At 51.0% G+C, this 19539-nt stretch overlaps 1 protein-coding gene across 3 annotated transcripts in view; it reads left to right on the forward strand.

Moving 5' to 3' along the window:
- Positions 1 to 19539, forward strand: part of PRKAR1B (protein kinase cAMP-dependent type I regulatory subunit beta) — a 102356-nt gene that overhangs the window by 60136 nt on the left and 22681 nt on the right. For all 3 annotated transcript variants that reach the window (XM_037506748.2, XM_037506751.2, XM_037506749.2), the window contains 3 exons: positions 512 to 558; positions 10033 to 10191; positions 14648 to 14708. In XM_037506748.2, the coding sequence (XP_037362645.1) occupies positions 512 to 558; positions 10033 to 10191; positions 14648 to 14708 (267 nt within the window). The remainder of the gene's footprint in view (positions 1 to 511; positions 559 to 10032; positions 10192 to 14647; positions 14709 to 19539) is intronic.

The following is a 19539-nucleotide window of genomic DNA, read 5'->3' on the forward strand; positions in this document are numbered from 1 at the left end:
GTCTAGCAGATGGTCCCTGTTGTGTTCCTTAAATACGTTCAGTTTCTATTTATTTATTTATTTTTAAAAGGCTTTTTTTTTTTTTAAAAAGATTTATTATTTATTTATGCATACGAGAGCTGGGATACAAGCCAGAGTTGGGGGTGGTGGTGAGAGAATTCACCAGAGACAGAGTAGGGAACAGAACAGGCAGACTGACTGAAATACACTGCTGAGGGGAGCACCGGGCGAGACAGGAGAGGTCTGCTACGCCGTGTGGGTTGCTACCTGGCCGGCCGGGGATTGAACCCATGCTGCAGAGGCTGCAAACAGCCCCACAGGCTGCGTCCCAACCCCTTGTGCCACCAGGGAGGCCCTCAGTTTCTATTTAAAAAATTTAAATAAGCAGATGAGACCCACGGTTGGCCGTGGTCTATGTCAAATAGCAATGCAGAATTATTGTCTACGAGAAAAACAGCAATGCTGAGATTCATCTTTGCAATACATGCTTGTATTTTTTGTTTTGCTACAGGGGATGAAGGAGATAACTTCTACGTCATTGATCAAGGAGAAGTAGATGTAAGTATCTCTGAACTGTTTTTGGGAAGTGGCTCTTCTGCGCCTGTCTGGTTTTAAAGACTTTGCAGTCTCTGACAAGCTCTGGTCGAGAAGAACTTCTGAGTGATATGTTTCTAATGTTTTAATCCAGAAAGAAGTATATTGCATTTAAAAGATAACGTCAAAATACCACAGCATGGTTTGAAGTTGGTTCTGCTCCCCCCACTGCAGCCCTGGGTGGTACTGCTTGACCACACTCTGTGTGAATCAGCACCTGTGACCCCCAAGCTTGCCCACGTGGATGTCAGCGCTTTTCAAAGTAGGCAGGAGTTAGATGTCTGATACCCAGAGCTGCTGACTTCTGTACCCAGCATAAGCTCCTATTCTCAGAATGCCTGAGTTTTACTGCCTCTCTTGCAGAATACTGTGTTCTCCTGTCCCTTCAACCTGCCTCTGTTGGCTTTTTTTCACCTGTCTTGACTCTTCTGTGGGGCCGCTGAGATGGTAAAGTCATGCAGGTTCAGAAAGGGGTACCTCTCCTTCAAGCGCCTGTACCAAGTCAGGCCCCTGATGGATAGCTTTGGGCATGCTCCTTCCCGGCCTCTGACTGCTCTCCCAGTGGAACCTGAGTGTATCAGCCTCTTGCTTAGAACCCTTGGAGCCACCACCATAGGAAAGGGCTTTGGTTCCAGGAATGTGCTGGTGCTTTGCTGTCACAGGGCCTTTGCCTATACTGTCCCCTCTGCAGCCTCATGGTTTTCCCTGTGGCCCCAGTGTACAGACTGGAGACCTCTAAGGGCAGGGGCTGTGTCTTCTCTGGCATCAGTGAGGTCTGGCATACAGTCAGCCTATGTCTTCCAGGCCCCACACGCTGCCAGATCCAGTTGCCTCCAAGTTCTGTCCAGGCCTCAGGCACCAGCACTGGGACAGGGCATTAGTAGACTCCACACCCTGCCTTTACAGAGCCCTGTAAAGTAGGGCCTCTCATCTTGCCTCCTGCTGTGGCCTCACCTGCTGCTGTCCGATGATGCCACCCTAATTGTGCTGCCCAGAGAGTTATTTCTGGTCCTGTCCTGTGTCATAGGCTGAACTATTTTGGGAGTGGGCATTTCTTATTGATTTCCCAGCAGCCCACCTGTGTTCACTATCATGCCTGTGTTCTGGAAACCAGAGGAGACCTGAGGTCAGAATCTAGATGGAAGCACAGGAAATGACTCAGCTGGGACCTTAAGGCACATGTCAAGTCACTTGAGGGCTCTCCATTCTAAGCTCCATCCTGAGCCTGAGCCACAGGAACAGACATTTGTGTTGGGTGGAGTGTCTGTCTCGCACCAAAGAAGGAAACTGAGGCAGGAGCTGAAGGCTGGGGCTGCCTGCAGCTGCAGAGGAAGTGTGCGGAGGAGGGAGAATTAGAAGGCAGTGATGGTTCCAGCCCTGGGTGCAGACTGCCAGCCCACAAAGTCAACTCCGGCTGGCTTTGCTTTGGGTTAAAAAAAAAATACCAGCCCAGGAAATAGAGAAGACAGACTGGATGTGGCCAGCATCCTGCTGGGCATTGTCCTTGGACCTGGCCGTTACTGGAGCTTCTCCTGCTTTCAGAGCTCAGGGAGAGAGCTGGCCCCTGGGATATTGTGGGGTCAGATGCTTCCTGGTTCTAAACCAGGTCTTCCTACCTGGCTCCCATCTCTCATGATGTGACCCTTTTCCACCTTTTTCTCGATCCTTCATTGTTCTCCAACTTCACCCTCTGCCTCCTTCCCTTTGTTTTCTTGCACAAATGTTTATTGAGCTCTTGCTGTATGCTTGGCTCCAAAAACACCTATGGGTAAGTGTGTGTGTAAGTAATATGGCCCCTGCTCTCAGTGGGGTCATAGGTAGTCGGGGAGATGGACAATAAGCAGGAAATTCAAAGATGAGTGTCTTGCCTCCAGTTCTTCTTTTTTTCATTTCTGTCCTGTGCTGCAGACTCCTATTCATGCTTCAAGACCCTGCCTGGCCTCAGCCCCTCCCCTCCAGGTGGAACCACATCCAGCTCTCCCTCCTACTGCTCCCCTACTGACACGTTCCCCTCAGCCAGGAACACCACTCAGATTTTGGCTCTTGCATTTTGTCCCTCACAGGTTCTTTCCTTTCTATGTTTAATTAAGTTATATGAATCTTCAAATTAAATTCCAAAGACATCTTCAAAATGCCAGCTAGAATCACCGTTTGGAGCAGAAAGTTGGCACTTTGAAGAATTGACCAGGGACAGCCAGGATGGGTGGGTTGGGAATAGTGCAGGGAGGCATGCCTTTTGTTCATTTGGGGATGGTGCCCTGAAATCTCCCTTCTTTCCTTGCCTTGGTATGACTTAGTGTCTTCTTATGGGCTGTCCCACCTCCTCACATGTTCTGAACCTATCCTGGCATCTGTCCAGACTTACTCAGGCCCAAAAAGATGGCACGTTCCTTGTAAACTATAAAGTACCCCATTGTCCCACCCCACTGACCCCCAGTACCCTCATCTGTCACTGGAAGAAAGTGGCTGGCTTGGTCTCCTAAGGACAGGAGTGGCTCATCCCAGCAGCACCCCTCCTAGTCCTGATGGAACCTTACAGAGCCAGGCCCTGGGGCCTCACTAGGATAAGGATCAGGGCTGATGCCTGAGTCAAAGGGCAGTTCCAGCCTCCCTTTTAGCCAACTGCCCGTCCCTGGCTGCCTTTCAATGCCGAAGTGTTGTAGCTGGCTTCTCTCCAGGCCAGGGATTTGTGGAGGCAGTTTTGGAAGGGAAAAAGTGAAGTCACCTTCTCCAAACCAGAATCCCCCAAATATATTGTCTTGGCAGATCCAGGCTCCCCCCTCCCTCTACCCCCGGCCCCATCCCTGCAGCAGCAGTTCACGTACAAAGGCAGCTTGAAGGCTCCCTGAACCCAGCTTGCTTGAGCCAGGATGTCTAGGCACCGTGGGCAGACCCCCTACTTCCTGGCTGCTGTCTCAATTCGGGACAGTCAGGCCCCCAAATGGAACAAGGCAATGACTTATGGGGCCATCCTTTGATGCCCACCTATGCCATGCACCTCCATCAATCTCTGTGGATTTTCCAGCCGGGACGGGTGGGCGTCAGGGAGTGCCTGGGGGGGTGCTGAGTAAAGGGGGCACTCCTGTGATGTGGGAGGCACTGGGAACACAGGATAAACACCCGGGGTCAGCAGAGCAGCAGTGTGGGTGAAGGCCACATTTAAAGGAATCAAAGATGCTCAGTAAGGAATCTGGAATGAAAAAGTGGCATGTTGGCTCGCCGGGTGAGTTATGGGGATATATATTATAATAATGACTGTTATTACTGCTCCCGGGTAGGAAATTGCAGCAGCTCCTCTGAGGCCCGCGAGCGCATGTTTGCTCATTTCTGTAAACTACTTTCCAGGGGGCAGGGGATGACCTGGCCAGGGCATGTGGACCATCGAGGCCTATTGTGAGGCTTCTGAACATGGCTTTTAGGGCTAGAGTGATACCAGTTTCATTAGGGCAGGAGGGAGGGGAGCTCATGCCCAGCCTCATTATTGCCCCAACAGGCCCACAACCCAGCAGAAGGTAGGGCCCTTCCAGGAACACACCTTCTGGCCCTGTAAGGCTGGGGTTTGGTGTGGACACCCTGAGCATCCCTCCCCTTCTGCAGATGCACATTGCCCTAAGATCAGGGGTACCCTAAGAGGCAGCCCGGTGACCGAATGCCAAAAGTATCAGGTTCGGTTCAAATTATGGTTTTCCAGAGAGACGCAGAAAGTGCCTGCTGCAGTGTGTGTGTGTGTGTGTGTGTGTGTGTGTGTGTGTCTGTGTGTGTGGCCAAGGGCTATAATCCATTTCTCTAAATATAAAAATATCTTCCAACTTGTTTTATTCGTGGAACATAGCATTTTTACTTGAAAGGATACTCAGCTGCCCATTTCATGACTCAGGAACTGAGCTCCCTTTAAGGCTGGTTCCTTCCTAATCCTGCCAGGCCTTTGTTGGGCAGGGCCTTTCCTTACTGCGGGATCGCCCCATCCCAGCCCCGCCCCTGCACAGCTCTAGGTTGCACACCAGGCCTCTGTTCCCAACCTTCAAAGGTGGGAGTGACCTCTGAGCTGCCCAGCGTCCTCAGGGACAGGATGTTCAGGGCTTGGCCATCTGGCTCCATAGTTGAGGCCCTTTGTTATTCAGTGTGTGCCCGGGGCTCTTTGGTTTTTTTGTTTTCTGAATTGGTAAAATATAGCAAAATGTTCACGCCACTGTTCTGAAGTACAGTTCTCTGGTATTAAGTACGTTCAGATTGCTGCGTAGCCGTCTCCACTTTTCATCTGCAGAACTGTTTCTGTCTTCCCAAAATGAAACATCAAGCATGAACTCCTCACTTCCCTCCCCCAGCCCCTGGTGCTTACTGTCCATTTTCTGTCTCTGAGTTTGGTAACCCCGGAGACCACATCTGAGTGGAATCATACAGAGCTTGTCCTCTTCTGTCTGGTTTATTTCTCTGAGCACATGTCTTCAGTTATTCATCCATGTTGTAGCTGTGTCAGAATTTCCTTCCTTTTTAAGGCTGAATAATATTCCATTGTATGACCGGACCACATTTCCTTTATCCATTCATCCACCAGTGGACATTGTGTTATTTCCACCTTTTGGCAATTGTGACCAGTGCTGTTGTGAATGTGGATGTGCCAGTTTCTGTGCTGTACAAGAAGGTCCTGCTTCCAGGGTGTTCTCTGGTAACTAGTCATTTTAGGGGTACTGTGTGGGCCAGAGCTGGCTGTGAAGTTTTTCTCCTGTACTGTGGAGCCCCCCAAACACCATCTTACTCCAAACTTAGGTGAGGATCCTGTCAGAATCTTGCCTTGTAGGAGGTCTATGGGATTGGGGCTAAGGGCAGAAGGAGGGCATGGTGGTGATGGATTTGGGGTTCTGCAGGTCTGCCTGGGAGGTGAAATAGAACCCACATGGTTGTTCTACATGACCCGGTTCAGGGGAGAAGTGGAATTTCCAGACTGAGCAGGGAGAGGCAGGTGGACTTGGCCGTGCCGTCCAGGGTAGACATGGGGAAGCTGATTTACCTGGTCACAGGTGCTCACTCACCTGCACAGGTGCTCTCCTGCTCTTCGTCGCAGGAGCCTGGGAATCCAGGAGGGGATGGGCCATTAGCTTTTTCTCACCATCTCTGCAGCAAAAACAACAGTCTTATAGCATGCTTGAGTTACTTCTCTGTGCAGGCTGTGACAAGTCAGCTTTGGGCCAAGTGTGAAACGAATGTGGGGTGCCGAGGCCACACAGCCCCTCTGTCTCCATTAACTGGGTAACTCAGGTGACTGGGCTTTTGTCTTCACTAACCCAGAATGTTCTTTCCATACCCTGTAGCTTTTCTGTGCAGTCACGTTTGTTGAGCTCAAATGCCCCAGGTTGGGGGGCAGCTGTGGCCACTAGTCTGAGCACAGGGTAGAGGTTCAGCCCCAGCTGCCTGTCTGTTGGATTTTGGTAGGGGGGGACATGGCTGAGTGGATGATGTTCACTCAGCTCTGGTCTATATCTGAAGTCCTTGTAGTAATAATATCCAGTCTACCTTTGACCACAATGCTGGGGTTTTGTGTTTTGTTTTTTTTTAAGATATATTTATTTATTTATACAAGAACCGGGGTATAGGCCAGGTGCGTGGGAGGGTGAGAGGATTCACCATAGACAGAGTGGGGAACAGAACGGGCAGACTGACGAAATACACTGCTGAGGGGAGCAGCGGGCCCGACAGGAGAGGTCTGCAGCGCCATGTGGGACCCTTGCCATCCGGCCGGGATCGAACCGGCGCTGCAGAGGCTGCGGACAGCTTCACAGCACTGCGCTCAACTGCCTACGCCACCAGGGGAGGCCCATTGTTAAGCAGCTGCTACATATGCCTTTAATCCAGTCACTGTCCCCACCTCCATCCCTGCCAAAGCTGGAGTCAGAGCTCTGCAGCTTGGCTCTGTGTCCAAATCACCTGTGAAAATACCCCAACCCCGGGGAGTCTGATTCAGGAGATAGATTAGCATTCTGCTAGTTCTGGTGCCAGGTCTACACACCACCTGTTGGGTGACCGGGTCAAGGGCTGTGTCTCTTGAGCACTTGGACATTCGTCTCTTCCTCTATGCTTCCCTCCAGCTGCCCTGGGCTGGGCTCCACACTGCACCAGAGGGAGCATCACATGTGAGCAGATGACATCAGTCTCCGGGGACCTCCTTAGCTTCCAGAATTACATCTACTCCTTCCTTTCTTCCTGCCCCATTGGCACCTCTTCCCCTTGGTCTTCTTGCTGCATCCGATACCCTCCAATTACCAGTCCTACCATGGGACCTTTGCTCGTCCAGACATCCTGTCTTACTGCCTGACACTTTTTTCCCCCAAATCTCTGCACTGATGGCCTCTGGCCATTCAAGGTTGGGCTCAAACTCAGCTCCTTGGAAGGGGAGCACTCTGAACCCCATCTCTGTGGTGGCTTTTTCTCCAGAATTCTCTGCCCCACTCTCTCAAAGGCTTAGAGGTTTTACCATGTGTCTGTGTGGTGATTTGCCTCCAGCTCATCCCTTGGTTGTTGATAAGTCCCCTATAAATAGGAACTCTTATTGCTGAACCCCAGCAGTTAGAACCATGTGGCACTGAGGGGCACTCAGCACACACGGGGTGAACGAGTGAATACACAGCAGTGGAGAAACTGCAGTCCATGGTAGGGATGAATGTAGCCTGGTTGGGGGGGGGGTAACCATTTTGCTTTAAAAAAAGAAGAAGAAAAAACAAAAAAACGAGACAAAGCAAGAAGTAGCCCCTTTGGGTACCAGCTGGGGTGGGGCTAACTACGCGCCAGAGTGGTGACAGAGGCCAGTGTCCTGAGAAGGATGGGCCCTTTGTGTTCTGTGGGTCAGCCCTGCCTGGCTGAGGCTCTGCACAATGGTTTTCTCTGACACCGCAGAGGGAGCCAGGCTTCTTGGAGAGGAAGGGGGTTCTCATGGCCCCCACGCCATGCACTCTGGGCCTCAGGACCCCTTGGCCATGCCCACAGCAGCAGTCCCCTCCCCCCTTTGGTGCCTTAGTGAAGTTGGGGATTCAGCCACCAGGGCTGGGCGCTGAGAAGACATCCTCCGCTCTTTCCTGAGTCCTCATGCTCTGGAAGGGGGTTGGGAGTCCGGTCTGCTCCCCGCAGCCCAGCCATTCAAGGGCGTGGCTTCCCCATTTCCCTAAAGTGCGAGTGGAGAGACTTCGCAATCCTTTTCAGTGCCTCGCAGGGCCTCCGTGGATGTAGACCTGTGGTGGGTGTTGGCGGAGGGCTGTTTGTACCAGGGCTGGACCCCCAGCGCTGCGGTGTTTAGCACAACCTGCTGAGGCTGAGCCAATGCGTGCACCCTGCACCAAGCAGATGCCACCCAGACATTTGTCTGGAGTTGAGGGCATGTAACCCTCACCAGACAGTGTTGGTGGCAGCTGTGACACAGTCCCATGGCCTGTGACATCCAGAATGGATTTCTGTTACATGGCCACCATGAAAACCTAAGCTGACAGCCCACAGACACATCGAATAAAAGAAGGGTGTGTGATTCCCCTGAGAACTGGGGTGATTAATCTTCAGGGCCCTGTCACCTGGGACGGCAACAGGAACCTTTAGTTCCTTGATCTGAATGGTGAAAACCCTTAGGATCTGAGCCTGTAATGAGCTTTACTGACAGGATTTTACAAACACCCAAGCACAGCAGGCAGAGGGCCGGCTGTGAGCCAGGGATAGCAGAAGGCAAGAAACAGAAGTTCCCCATGAACATTCTGGGGGAGCCGGCCCTCTCTGCACATCCCTCCGTGTCTGTGGCACAGCCGGATGGACAGGACACAGGTTTTCTGGTTCCTGAGGGCGTTGTCCACGGAAAGCTGGGTTTCTTTTCAAGTCTACCTGACTTCCTTCCAGGAACATTTGGCTGGCGGCGATGAGATGAAGAAGGAGCCGGGCCACCCCGGGCTAAGCCTGGGCAGTGGAGCTGGCAGGCTCCTTGGGTAGGCAGAGGCAGTTAAAGGTAGACACAGGTGCTTCTAGGTTGGGCTCTGCCTTTGCACACCTGTCATCTCCATTTCCCTTGAGACTTTGTGGTCGACGACGTCTTCCCTGACCCTCGCTTGCACAAGTGATGGAGTTATCACCTGCATGGTATTTGCTTGCAGAGGCAATTCTGTACATCAGTTATTATCAAGATAATGAGTCATTGATTTCAATAAGAATTGCTTCCATGATTCATCGCAATCCATTCTTTCCTGATATGGACCCATTTTGCCAATGGGAACTATTCTTTAAGCTCATTGACTTGCTGAGAGGATAAAGAGAGCTTTGTGTCAATTATAGTAACCGAATCTGCATCAGCATGGCATAATAAACAATCTGCAGTATTCTTGCACGGATCCGGAACGTGCACCGTCAATGCATAGTAGGCACACTTGACGGGGGGGAGGGCGCAGCCCACGCAGGCTGAAAGGGAATCTTGTCCTGGGTGATTCTCTACACAGCAACTCAGCAGTGCGGGCTTTACTCCCATTGACTCTGGTCCCAGGCTGCCTGGGAGCTGTCCAGTTAGCATGGTGTCTTCTGGACCTGGAGCAGGGTGTGCTGGTAGTGGTAGGGGTGAGGGGCCCACGCTGCTCAGGTGGAGGTATTGAGTGGCCAGAAGAAGGGGCAGTTTGTGAATGAAGAAGGCAGACATGGAGGTGCTGCTTGTGTGGGAGCAGAGACCAGAGCAGGGATGCTCATGGAAAGTGTCAAGCCCAACTCACTGGTGCAGTTAGAGAAACTGATCCCCATCAGCAAGGTCTAAGGTTGACAAGGAATCATATTAAAGGCCCACCAGGGAGGCAGACAGGGCTTGCTCTGCCAGGAGACCAGGACAGTGCTTCCATCTTCATCCTTGGCCAGTCTCATTGGCACTGACAGTGGAGGACCCATCTGTCTTTGAGGGTTTTTTTTATGCATACAAGAACTGGGGTACAGGCTAGAGGTGCGGGGCGTGAGAAGATTCACCTGAGACAGAGTGGGGAACAGAACAGGTGAATTGACTGAAGTACACTGCTGAGGGGAGCAGCGGGCGAGTCAGGAGAGGTCTCTCTGCACAGACGCCATGTGGGCAGCTCTCTGGCCGGGGATCAAACTTGTGCCGCAGTGGCTGTGAACAGCCTCATAGGTTTCGTCTTAACCCCTTGCGCCACCAGGGAGGCCCTGTCTTTGAGGTTTTGACATAAGGACTAGAAGGTGCCACTGGCCTGTCCAGCTGCAGCTCTGGAGAAGGCTTGAGGTGAGGGGTGCACAATGGCTGACAGATTCAGACCCTGCCAGGGCAAGCAAGGGGGAGGCTTGGGAGTTCTGCCCACAAGCAGGGAGCCCAGGGGCTGCAGTGGGGCCTGCCCTTCTTGCAGGAGCCCTTCTGAACAGCACTGAGGGAAACGACCATGTGACCTACATGCCCCCTGACCTTTCTCTTTCTGTTGCCTGAAGGTATATGTGAATGGAGAGTGGGTGACTAGCATCAGCGAGGGAGGCAGTTTTGGGGAGCTGGCTCTGATCTACGGCACCCCCAGGGCAGCGACGGTGAAAGCCAAGACCGACCTCAAGCTCTGGGGCATCGACCGGGACAGCTACCGGCGCATTCTCATGGTGAGCACCCCTGCAGCCTGTGCCTGCCACGCCTGCTCCCTATAGAGGGCATGTGAGGTGGGTGGAAAGTGTGGGAAGGATTCTGGAAACTTCTTAAAAGGCAGCTAGATTCCTGGGAAGTCCCTTTTACCCTCCTCCCCTATCCCCTTCCAACTTTCTGGAATGGGGTATGGTCTCCATGATTAGAACTCCAGCTGCATCAGGGACCATCTTGTGCTCGGACTAGAACAGCAAAGAGGGCTGTGGTGTAGACCTAGAAAGCCCAAGAAGTGGTCTCCTTGGAAGTGAGTCAGCCTGCTAGGGCCAGGGGACAACACCGTGAGCAGGTCATACTGGTGGGGCTAGATCCCAAGCTGGGCCCATCCTGGAAGGATTCTTAGGAAACCAGGCTTTGAGAGTGAAACCCATTCATTCATTCATTCATTCAGACCAGTGGGTGGTGGAGCAAAGAGATGCTTGCAGCCTGGCTCCCTGGTGGCCTGGAGGATACTGTACCAGGCTGGACTACTTGCCTGTGCACTTCCTGCTGTGGGGACTGACCCTGGGTGTTTTAAACCACATCGGCTTAGGTTTCCTCTCTCAGCTGGTGCGGAGTGTCAGTGGGCACACACAGGCAGGTCCACTGCAGCTTGTTAGGATGGTCCCAAAGGCCCCAGGGGCACGAACTTGTTGGAATGCTTGTGGATGGCAGGGAGGCTGTTATGGGTGGGGAGCACCCCAGGGGTCACCGTTGTCACAGGGGCCTCAGTCCCAACTGTGCGCATACTGGGGCGTCTGTGCAGAGAGTGACATGATTCTTTGAAAACCAGCTGGTGGTGGAGCAGATCTCAGAGCCCCGCGGGCTGCCCTGCTGGAGGGATGACCCGGCTTCAGGCCTGGGGCCCCCTCCCCTGCTGCCTTGTGGAAATAAAACATACAAATCTGGAAAAGGCAAAGTTTGGGGCAGTTTGGGGCCGCCCTGTGAGGGGGAGAGAGTCCCACAGTGACTCACTCTGGAAGGATAGGGAGGAAAATAAAAATTCTACGCTGCCCACGCTGTCTGGAGGAATCCCCTCACAGGTCACCGGGCAGAGACTGGGGAGGCGTGTGCCTCTCTTTTGGGAAGTCATGCTCCTTGGCCTTCTGTGCTCACCCAGTGGTGGCGGGTCCTGGCCTGTTCTGAGGTGACTGGGTGGTCTGGGGTGCCTGGTAGTGGTGGGCTGTTGCTGATGGCAGAGCCAGGGGTGCACTCTGATGGTGGTGTTCGCACAGAGCCAGCGCCTTTGGGCTTGGGCTTGGAACAGGAGTCGGACAGCAGGACCCTGGTGACAGGCTAGCATGTGACCTGAGACCTTTGGCCTCTCCTCATTCCCATCCCTGGGGCCAGTCCCATGCCGGGGACGGAACTTGAACCTCTCTGTGCTCGCTGCCACCTGTCCAGCAGAGCCTTGTTTGTCTCTTGAAGGTCAGCCTGGGGGTACAGTGTGCAAAAAGAGGGCTGTGGTTTGAGCTTGCTGGATGGGAGGCCGGTGAAAATTCAGGGTATGAGCTCAGTCATCGGTGAGTCTGAAGAACAAGTCCTGTCCCACTGGCCCCATCCAAGCATACCAAAGGGAGCCAGGGAGTGGTTTGTGTCCTGGTGGCTGTGATGCCTGGGGCTTTCGTGATGCAGGCTCAGGGGGACTACCTCATTGGGCTTCTTGCTCCTGCACTTAGCCAGCATGGATATCACCCACCATGTGCCAGGCCTTTCAAGTTTCTGGATGCAGTAGGGAAAAGCAGTGCAACATCCCTACCCCCTTGGAGAAAGAATTCTAGTGCAGTGCATGTTCTGTCTCAGACCTGCTAACCCCATACTCACTGCTGGGAGAGACACTGTCTGTCCCGTGGGAGGGGTATGGGCAGTTTTGGGACAATGAAGAGGAGGCAGCACTTCCTGCATCCTCTGGATGCACCTGGTCCTGGGTTCCATAATCCCCTATTTCTCTCCATTGTCCACACTGAGTCCATCTTGATTGTGGGATTTTTGTGGTTGGAACCTTATATTTGGGGACGTTCCCAAACCACTGAGGGAGCAGGCGCTTCCTCTGTTTTAATTCTGGATCCCTGTGCACTAAGAATAGTGGTGACTGTGCTCATAGTCTGCAGAGCCCCATGTGTCTTGGGAGAGAAAATGACAGAGCGGCCACCTCGGAAGGGTGTGTCTTGCAAGAATGCATCCGTTTTTACATCAGTCCTTGATTTTGGCAGATTTGGTGCCTTATCCTGCCAATGGACCTGCCATGTGTCCACTTAGCACTCAACTGGAAGATGCCACTAGTGTCTCCAGAGGGAGGGTCATCTCCCAAGATATTTGCTCAGACTCAAGTTGTTGGAATCCCAGAAGATTCTCCCTTCCATTGCTCTGGGTTGTACAGAGGCCAGGATGGGGCTCGGTGAGGTTAAAACCCTTGCTCACCTTCCCCAAAGGAGCCAAAAACGGTCATTGAGCTGACATTGGTCAGATGACACAGCAATGTGTCACCAGATGACACAGCAATGTGTCATCCCTGCGCCCCCAACCCTCCCTGATTTCTCCCACCTCAGCTTTTTTTTTTTTTTTTTTTTTTTTTTGAGCTCTCTGTGGCTTTAGGCTAGGCTTGTGATAAAACAGTTGCAAGTTTCAATTTTATAATCTATAAGGTATTTTATCTACCAGAACAAAAACCCAAAGACTCAAGACCACCTAATACCTGGGCCAAGGCGACAGAAGCTTCTGCACTATGATTAGATGGCGGCCATGGCGTGGGCATCCAGTTTCTGCACTGCCTAGAAGGGACTCCAGTTTCTGCACTGCCTAGACTCTGTGTTCACTGCCACTATCATCTTCATTACCATCACCACCACTATCACCACCACCTCAACACTACCACCATCAGCACCACTACTTCACCACCACCCTCACTATTACCACCAGCAGCAGCAGAACAGAAGGGATTTGTTCAGAGATTGCATACATCCTTCCATTTATCTCCCATTTGTTCATCATGGTGTTCTGTCTTGAGGTGTTGCAGGAATTCAAAAATAATACACCAGGAAGGTGGTACTTTGATATTGTAGAGCCTAGTCTGGGTTTCTATTCCTGCTTCCCTGATTCCTGTCCGGGGTGATCACTTGGTGATAACTTGAGCCTCTGTGGCCTCTGGGGTGAGGGTCAGAGCAGCTCACCACCAGGACTTTTGCCAGCTTGATGCCAGTTGGAGTGAGTGTCTGAAACACAAAGTCACTCTGACTTGGGTATGTTTTCATCATGCTGTTCCTCCCCTGCCTCCTTCCCCAAGGCCACTGGTGGATCTTGCCTCTTTATCCTGTTCACATTCCAGGTGAACCAGGAGCCATTTAAAAAAATTTTTTTAACGATTTATTTACTTGTACAAGCACTGGGTACAGTCAGAAGCGCGGGAGGGTGAGAGAACTCACCAGAGCCAGAGCAGGGAGCAGAACAGGCAGACGGACGAAGCACACTGCTGAGGGGAGCAGCGGGCGGCAGGAGAGGTCTGCGCACCACGTGGGACTCTTGCCTGGTGGCCTGGGATCGAACCTCTGCCCTGCAGAGGCTGCGGGCAGCTTTACAACCCAGCGCTCAACCGCTGTGCCACCAGGGAGGCCCCGCCATTCGAATTTTTAACAAACCAGGCTTGCTGCTCTACTGCACACCTGTTTCCTGTATGTGCAGTGCTTAATCACACGCATCAGTGGATTTTCGTGTGCATGATGAGGTTTGTACATGGTACACACCGTGCACAGTGGGGCAAGAGGAGCCAGGATCCAGACTCCTCTCTGCCCACAGGCTGTGTGGCCAAGAGCAGGGCTGCACTCTGCTTGGCACAAGGGCCTGCCAGCGTGCTGAGATGCATGTTTGGGAGGGCTGCCCTTTCTACTTTTCATTTCTAATTCTAGTTTCTGCAATGAGTGCTCATTTCTAATTCACATGAAGGCAAAAGGAGCCCTGTTCACTGGTTTTGTATTATTCAGCAAGCTTTTGATTGGGGAAAAGTCCTTCAGTGTCTCTTTTCACTGAGAACCAGCATCAGGCAGTTGGATCCAGGGACATTAGCCCGTGTTGGCACTCTCCCTTCCACATCACACACTTGATTCTGTGTGTTGGCCCTGGTGTCTCTTCATACAGGTGTGTGGGGAGGGGAGTTGTGAGGGATCCAGCACTGACCATCCACCTCCTGGACACCCCTATTTAGCATGTAGAAACCCCAGTTCGGGGCTCTGATGGACTGGGTGCTCGAGAAAGGTGTGACTGGCGGAGGGAGGCGGAGCTGGGCCTCACAAAAGAGACAGCTCATTCAGACCAGGGCCACTTGAGGGGCTTCTGGGACATGGAGTGCTCGAAGGGTGTCCTTTTAAGAGTTACTCATTTGGGAAATGTGGAAATGATTCAGGTACGCAGACCCACTTTCTTTGTGTTTTCCTTTCTCCCACACAGGGCAGCACACTGAGGAAGCGCAAGATGTATGAGGAGTTCCTAAGCAAGGTCTCCATCCTGGGTCAGTGTCATATCCCTTGCTCCCACTTGGCCATCTGTCCCCAGGTGGCCTCCTCTGGTCTCATCTGAGCACCACCTGCCAACCAGTCTCAACCGTTCCCACATTTCCTATCTGGCTGGCAGGTTGAGTGTTCTTGGTGTATGCAGGTTTGGTATACAAACACAGGTATGTACCCACACAGGGACACACACACACATGCATGTATGCACACACAATACAATTACATGCCTATACACACGTGCATACACAGCACACATGTGTCTGCACATGTGTGTACATGGTAAGCATGCGTGCACACATGCATGCAAGTATATATGAACTTCACATACGCCTACATGCTTGCACACACATAAACACTGTTGGTAGAACTCAGAAGTCTGTGTCCACCCCTCCAGAGCACCAGGTATCTTTCGTGGGGTGTCTGTTCTCCATCTGTGTGCTTTGCTTGTCCATTGCTCCCTCCACCACAATGCCATTCTCCCCACATTGCCCCATGTCGGTTGGCTTTGAGATACAAGTTCACTTTGGGCTCTAGTCAGTGTGACCAGCTGTGCTGAACTCTTTCCTGATCTGTTTTGGTTTTTCTCAGCCTAGTTTCTCCTGATGCCATCCCCATCATTCTTTTCCTGAGGTCTGATATACACACTGGCTACATTTGTATTGATTTCCAGGAATGTCAACACAGCTCTCCAACCATAGTTTTTGGGTGTTATGAAATCGCTGGAACGACATGACAGTGCCATGTATTGTTTTACACCAGCCATATCCAGAACTTCCAGTGACTATGAAGTTGTTCCACATCTGTGTTGAGCATTTGCAATGTGGCAAGTGGGATCCAGAGACTGAATTTTAATTTTATTTCATGTAATCAATTTAAATATGCATAGACCCATGTGGCCAGTAGCTCCACATTGGGCAAAGCTCCTCCTGACCATGGGAGGGTCACCTACCCCACACAGGGAGTGACAGAGCCTGAGTGGTCAAGCTCTGGAACCACTGGAAATTGCCATCCAACCTTTTTGCAATATCATTCCCAACCTTAAACATCCTTAGCCAGACTTCTGGGACAAGATGGTGAGTAAGGCATAAGCTCATTTTCTCAGACCCTAATGGAGTGAAGAGAAAAAGATATAGAGACAGATACACAACCTTGGGTGTGAAAGGTGTCATCCCCTGGCACTCATCTTCCTGGATGATGGCAGGAGATCGGACTGCATCGGGATCATGGCAGTTCCCAGGCTGTTCCACATGTCGTTGGGACAGCCCCCTTCTAGGTGCATGATCCTGGAAGACACTGTCTCAGCCCTGGAGCAGCCTGTTTTTAGCTCCCCTACCCAACCCCTCAGCTCGGGTTACAGAGATGTGGAAAGTACTCACTGCCTACCCTTCAAACTGAATGTCAGAGGGAAGGGGACGAACTTCCCAGCCAAACTGCCTTGTCAAACTTCAACCAGCTGGAAAGAATGAAAAAATGACCTGATCACTGTGCAACCCAGCCCCAGTGCAAGAACTAAAAGAAGCAAACAATAGATGGGAAAGAACTCAGTCAGCAAGAAATGATAGCCAAAGAAACAGAAACAAATTCCAATATAGAACTTATTAAGAACACAAATTCAATAGAACAAGAACAGAGGCCTAAAGAGAAAACTAATAGAGCGAGATTAAAAATTAGATGGAATAGCTAAGGAGACAACTCAAGGACCCCAATAAAACCTCGGGAATAAATTAGGGTTGTTAAAACAGGATAGATGTAACTGATGCTGGGAAGTCTAGATCTTTACTTTGAGAGTTTTTCACAGGGATGTGAAGTGATGCAGATATGGATGTTCACACCAGCAATTCTTTTTCCAATTAAAAAAATGGAAACAACCAAAAATTCTTATTAGAGATCCTGCATGTTTGTGTGATGCAGTTTTTATAGCCATTAAAGTGAATAAACTAGATCAACACATTTCTCAGACACAATAAATGGCTCACACAGGTGCTACATGTTCAGCATTTTGGCAGCACGATACAGCCTTTGTGAAATTACGAAGGAATCAGCTCACCCATCGGAAGGGAATCCCGAAATCTTTTCTTTAATGAAAAACAGGGTTTTGTGGGTTTTTTTTTTTTTTCCCAACAAACCCTTGAGCCATAGCTTCTAGGGTAAGAAAAATCAGTTTGAAAGTGATATAAGGGGTCCTTGATTTTATCAGGAATAATATTTGCTTTTAAAATGGATCTGAAGCAATTACGACAAAGTCTTCCTATAGCTTGATTCAGTACAGATGTTGGTTATATTATTCTGTCTTCTATTCTGATTTTTTTTTCCCAAATTAAAAAAATTGGAGATGACTACAAATGGAATTAGTGACTTGGAGAAGTGTCGGGAGGTGCTGTGGAAGGCAGAGGGGAGCCAGACATGGCAGAGCCGGAGAGAAGGCATAGCAGACGTGGCTCACTGTGGACCAGGCCTGATGTGGACAGGACGGAATCCTCACAGAGGAAGCCTCCCCCTGTTCCATACACAGAACTGAGCCAGCAGAAGGCAGGACTGAGCTTCAAAGAGAGGGCCAGAGACTCCTGACTTCTGAAGTACTGAAGACAGAGCTCAGGAGGGGAAGAAGAAGCATGCAGCCTTGAGGGGCGGGGTGCTTGCAGGCCAGACCAGGTTCAAGTTGCTGAAAGCAAAGGTCACAGGAGTTCAGGGGACCCAGCACTTAACTGATGTTCAGCTCTTAGGAGACAGATGAAATTCAAAGGAAATCAGGGCAAAGGATGAATTTTCCACAGGGGAGGCCTGGCCATATAGCTTTACTTATTTGTTAGCAGCACCTAAGAATGTAGCAAATATGGGACAACAGAAACCTGGCTGCTCGGTTCCATACGGGGCGTAAATAAGCCTGACCTAAAACTCCAATATCTATCATATTAATTGAGCCCTGTGAAACGGCCCAGTTTCTACCCTTCGAGCCCAGTACGAACGGGTGGAGCAGGTGGAGTGGTGTCCCTCAGTAGACCCTCAGGCCCATTCCCATATGATTGTCACCCCAAAGCTGGCAACTCCCCTTCTTGGGAAGAATCTCTCTGAGCCCAGTCCTCTCTGAATCCTCCCTGAAATAAGAGAAAGCCATGACTCTTATTTCGTAAAATGTGCACTAGCCACATTTAACCACTTTCACATGCAGGGCATGAAGTACATTCACGGTGTTGTGTATGCATTGCCAGTGTCTACTTCCAGAATTTTCTCATCACCCCATCCCCATGAACAGTCATTCCCTCTCTTCCCCCCTGGGCCCTGGACCCCCACTCTCTGCTGCTTCTCCCTGCATTGTACCTATTCAGGACATGGCACAGGAATAGAATCCTACACTTTCGTGGCCTTTTGTGTCTGGCTCTTTCTGGTATTTCTCTTTTAAAGTCTACTTGGCTAAAAAAAATATTGGCCACCTCATGGGTTAGTCCCCAAGGTCTTGCAGGGGCTGAAGGAAGGGGTATTTTAGCTCCATGTTAAAATCCCAAACTCTGGGACCTTTGCAGTCTTCTCCTATCTCCTATTTGCTTTCAGCCAGAGCAGGGAGGGCGAGGTCCTGGCCCAAGTGTCACCAGCATGCATTGGTCACCTTCCCAAATTTGTCACCCACCCGGTCACCCCAGATCCAATGATGACAGCACCTGGAAGGTGCTCTGCACCTGGAAGGCAAGAGTGGTGTAGAAACCAGCTCTGAAGTGACAACTGTGACAACTGCACCTGGAAGGCAAGAGTGGTGTAGAAACCAGCTCTGAACTAAGCAGATGAGGCTTCTCTGTGGAGTAGGCAGAGTCCAGGCTGGAGGGGTTTCTTCTAACATTGTGGCTTTCGTGGGCCTGTCAGATGTTCTTACAGCTTCTGGTCAGCCTCTCTCTCAGGATCTGTTTCCCCCGGAGTGCCACCTGCCACTAGCTTCTCCGTGGCCTTGGGAAGGAGTGACAATCAGACTCATCTCTTCATCCATTCAGTCACATTAGCTGCACAATGTCCTCAAAAAAGCAGCCAGCGTCTGGCCTTGGTAGGCGGGAATCCTTTCTCAGCACCTGGTGGAGGATGTGACCTTGGTGTTTCTTCCCTCCAGTTAAATGTTGGCAGTGGTCATTGTGTGTTTTGTGTCTGAGGTTCTGGCATTTCCTCATAAACCTGGACGGTTAGTCACATGATGGGCACTGAGCTTGGAGGTGGTGCTGCTGCAGGGCAACTGGTGCCAGGTGAGGTGTGAACCCCAGGATTCTACTTCCAAGGTTTGTGCGGTTGATTCCCCTTTCCCAGGAGCTGCGTCGAGGACCTCCTTTTTCATGCTTACCCACTTTGCTTTGTCTTGTCTTCGTACTATAGGCTGGCTTCTATGCGAGGCTTTGGGGACCCTGGCTGGAATTTACCCTGCATCCTTTCTGTGGTGTGGAATCGAAAATCCCTCTCTGAACAGGGTTTATTAAAGCGGAACCACCCACAGCGGGTTGCATGGAGCTGACCTTTGGCATCTGGAACTCAAGGGCACAGGAATTTGAATTGCAATAAAAATGGCCCAAATGTTGCTGTGTTTCCTGAGTTGAAACCCAAGTCAGGGATTTGCAACATTTGAAAAACGGGCCAATAAATTGCCATTTCCCCCCAGTTTCTCCTGACATTTCTCTCCTCAGATTTGTGTTGTCAGGGAATATCTTGCTTTTTATTTTATTTTTTTTTTAAAGATTTATTTATTTATTTATACAAGCACTGGGTACAGTCAGAAGTGCGGGAGGGTGAGAGAATTCACCAGAGCCAGAGCGGGGAGCAGAGCAGGCAGAAGGACCGAAGTACACTGCTGAGGGGAGC

This window comes from Talpa occidentalis, unplaced genomic scaffold (assembly GCF_014898055.3).
Source record: "Talpa occidentalis isolate TD23 unplaced genomic scaffold, MPIMG_talOcc4v2.1 talOcc4.12, whole genome shotgun sequence".
Classification (NCBI taxonomy): domain Eukaryota; kingdom Metazoa; phylum Chordata; class Mammalia; order Eulipotyphla; family Talpidae; genus Talpa; species Talpa occidentalis.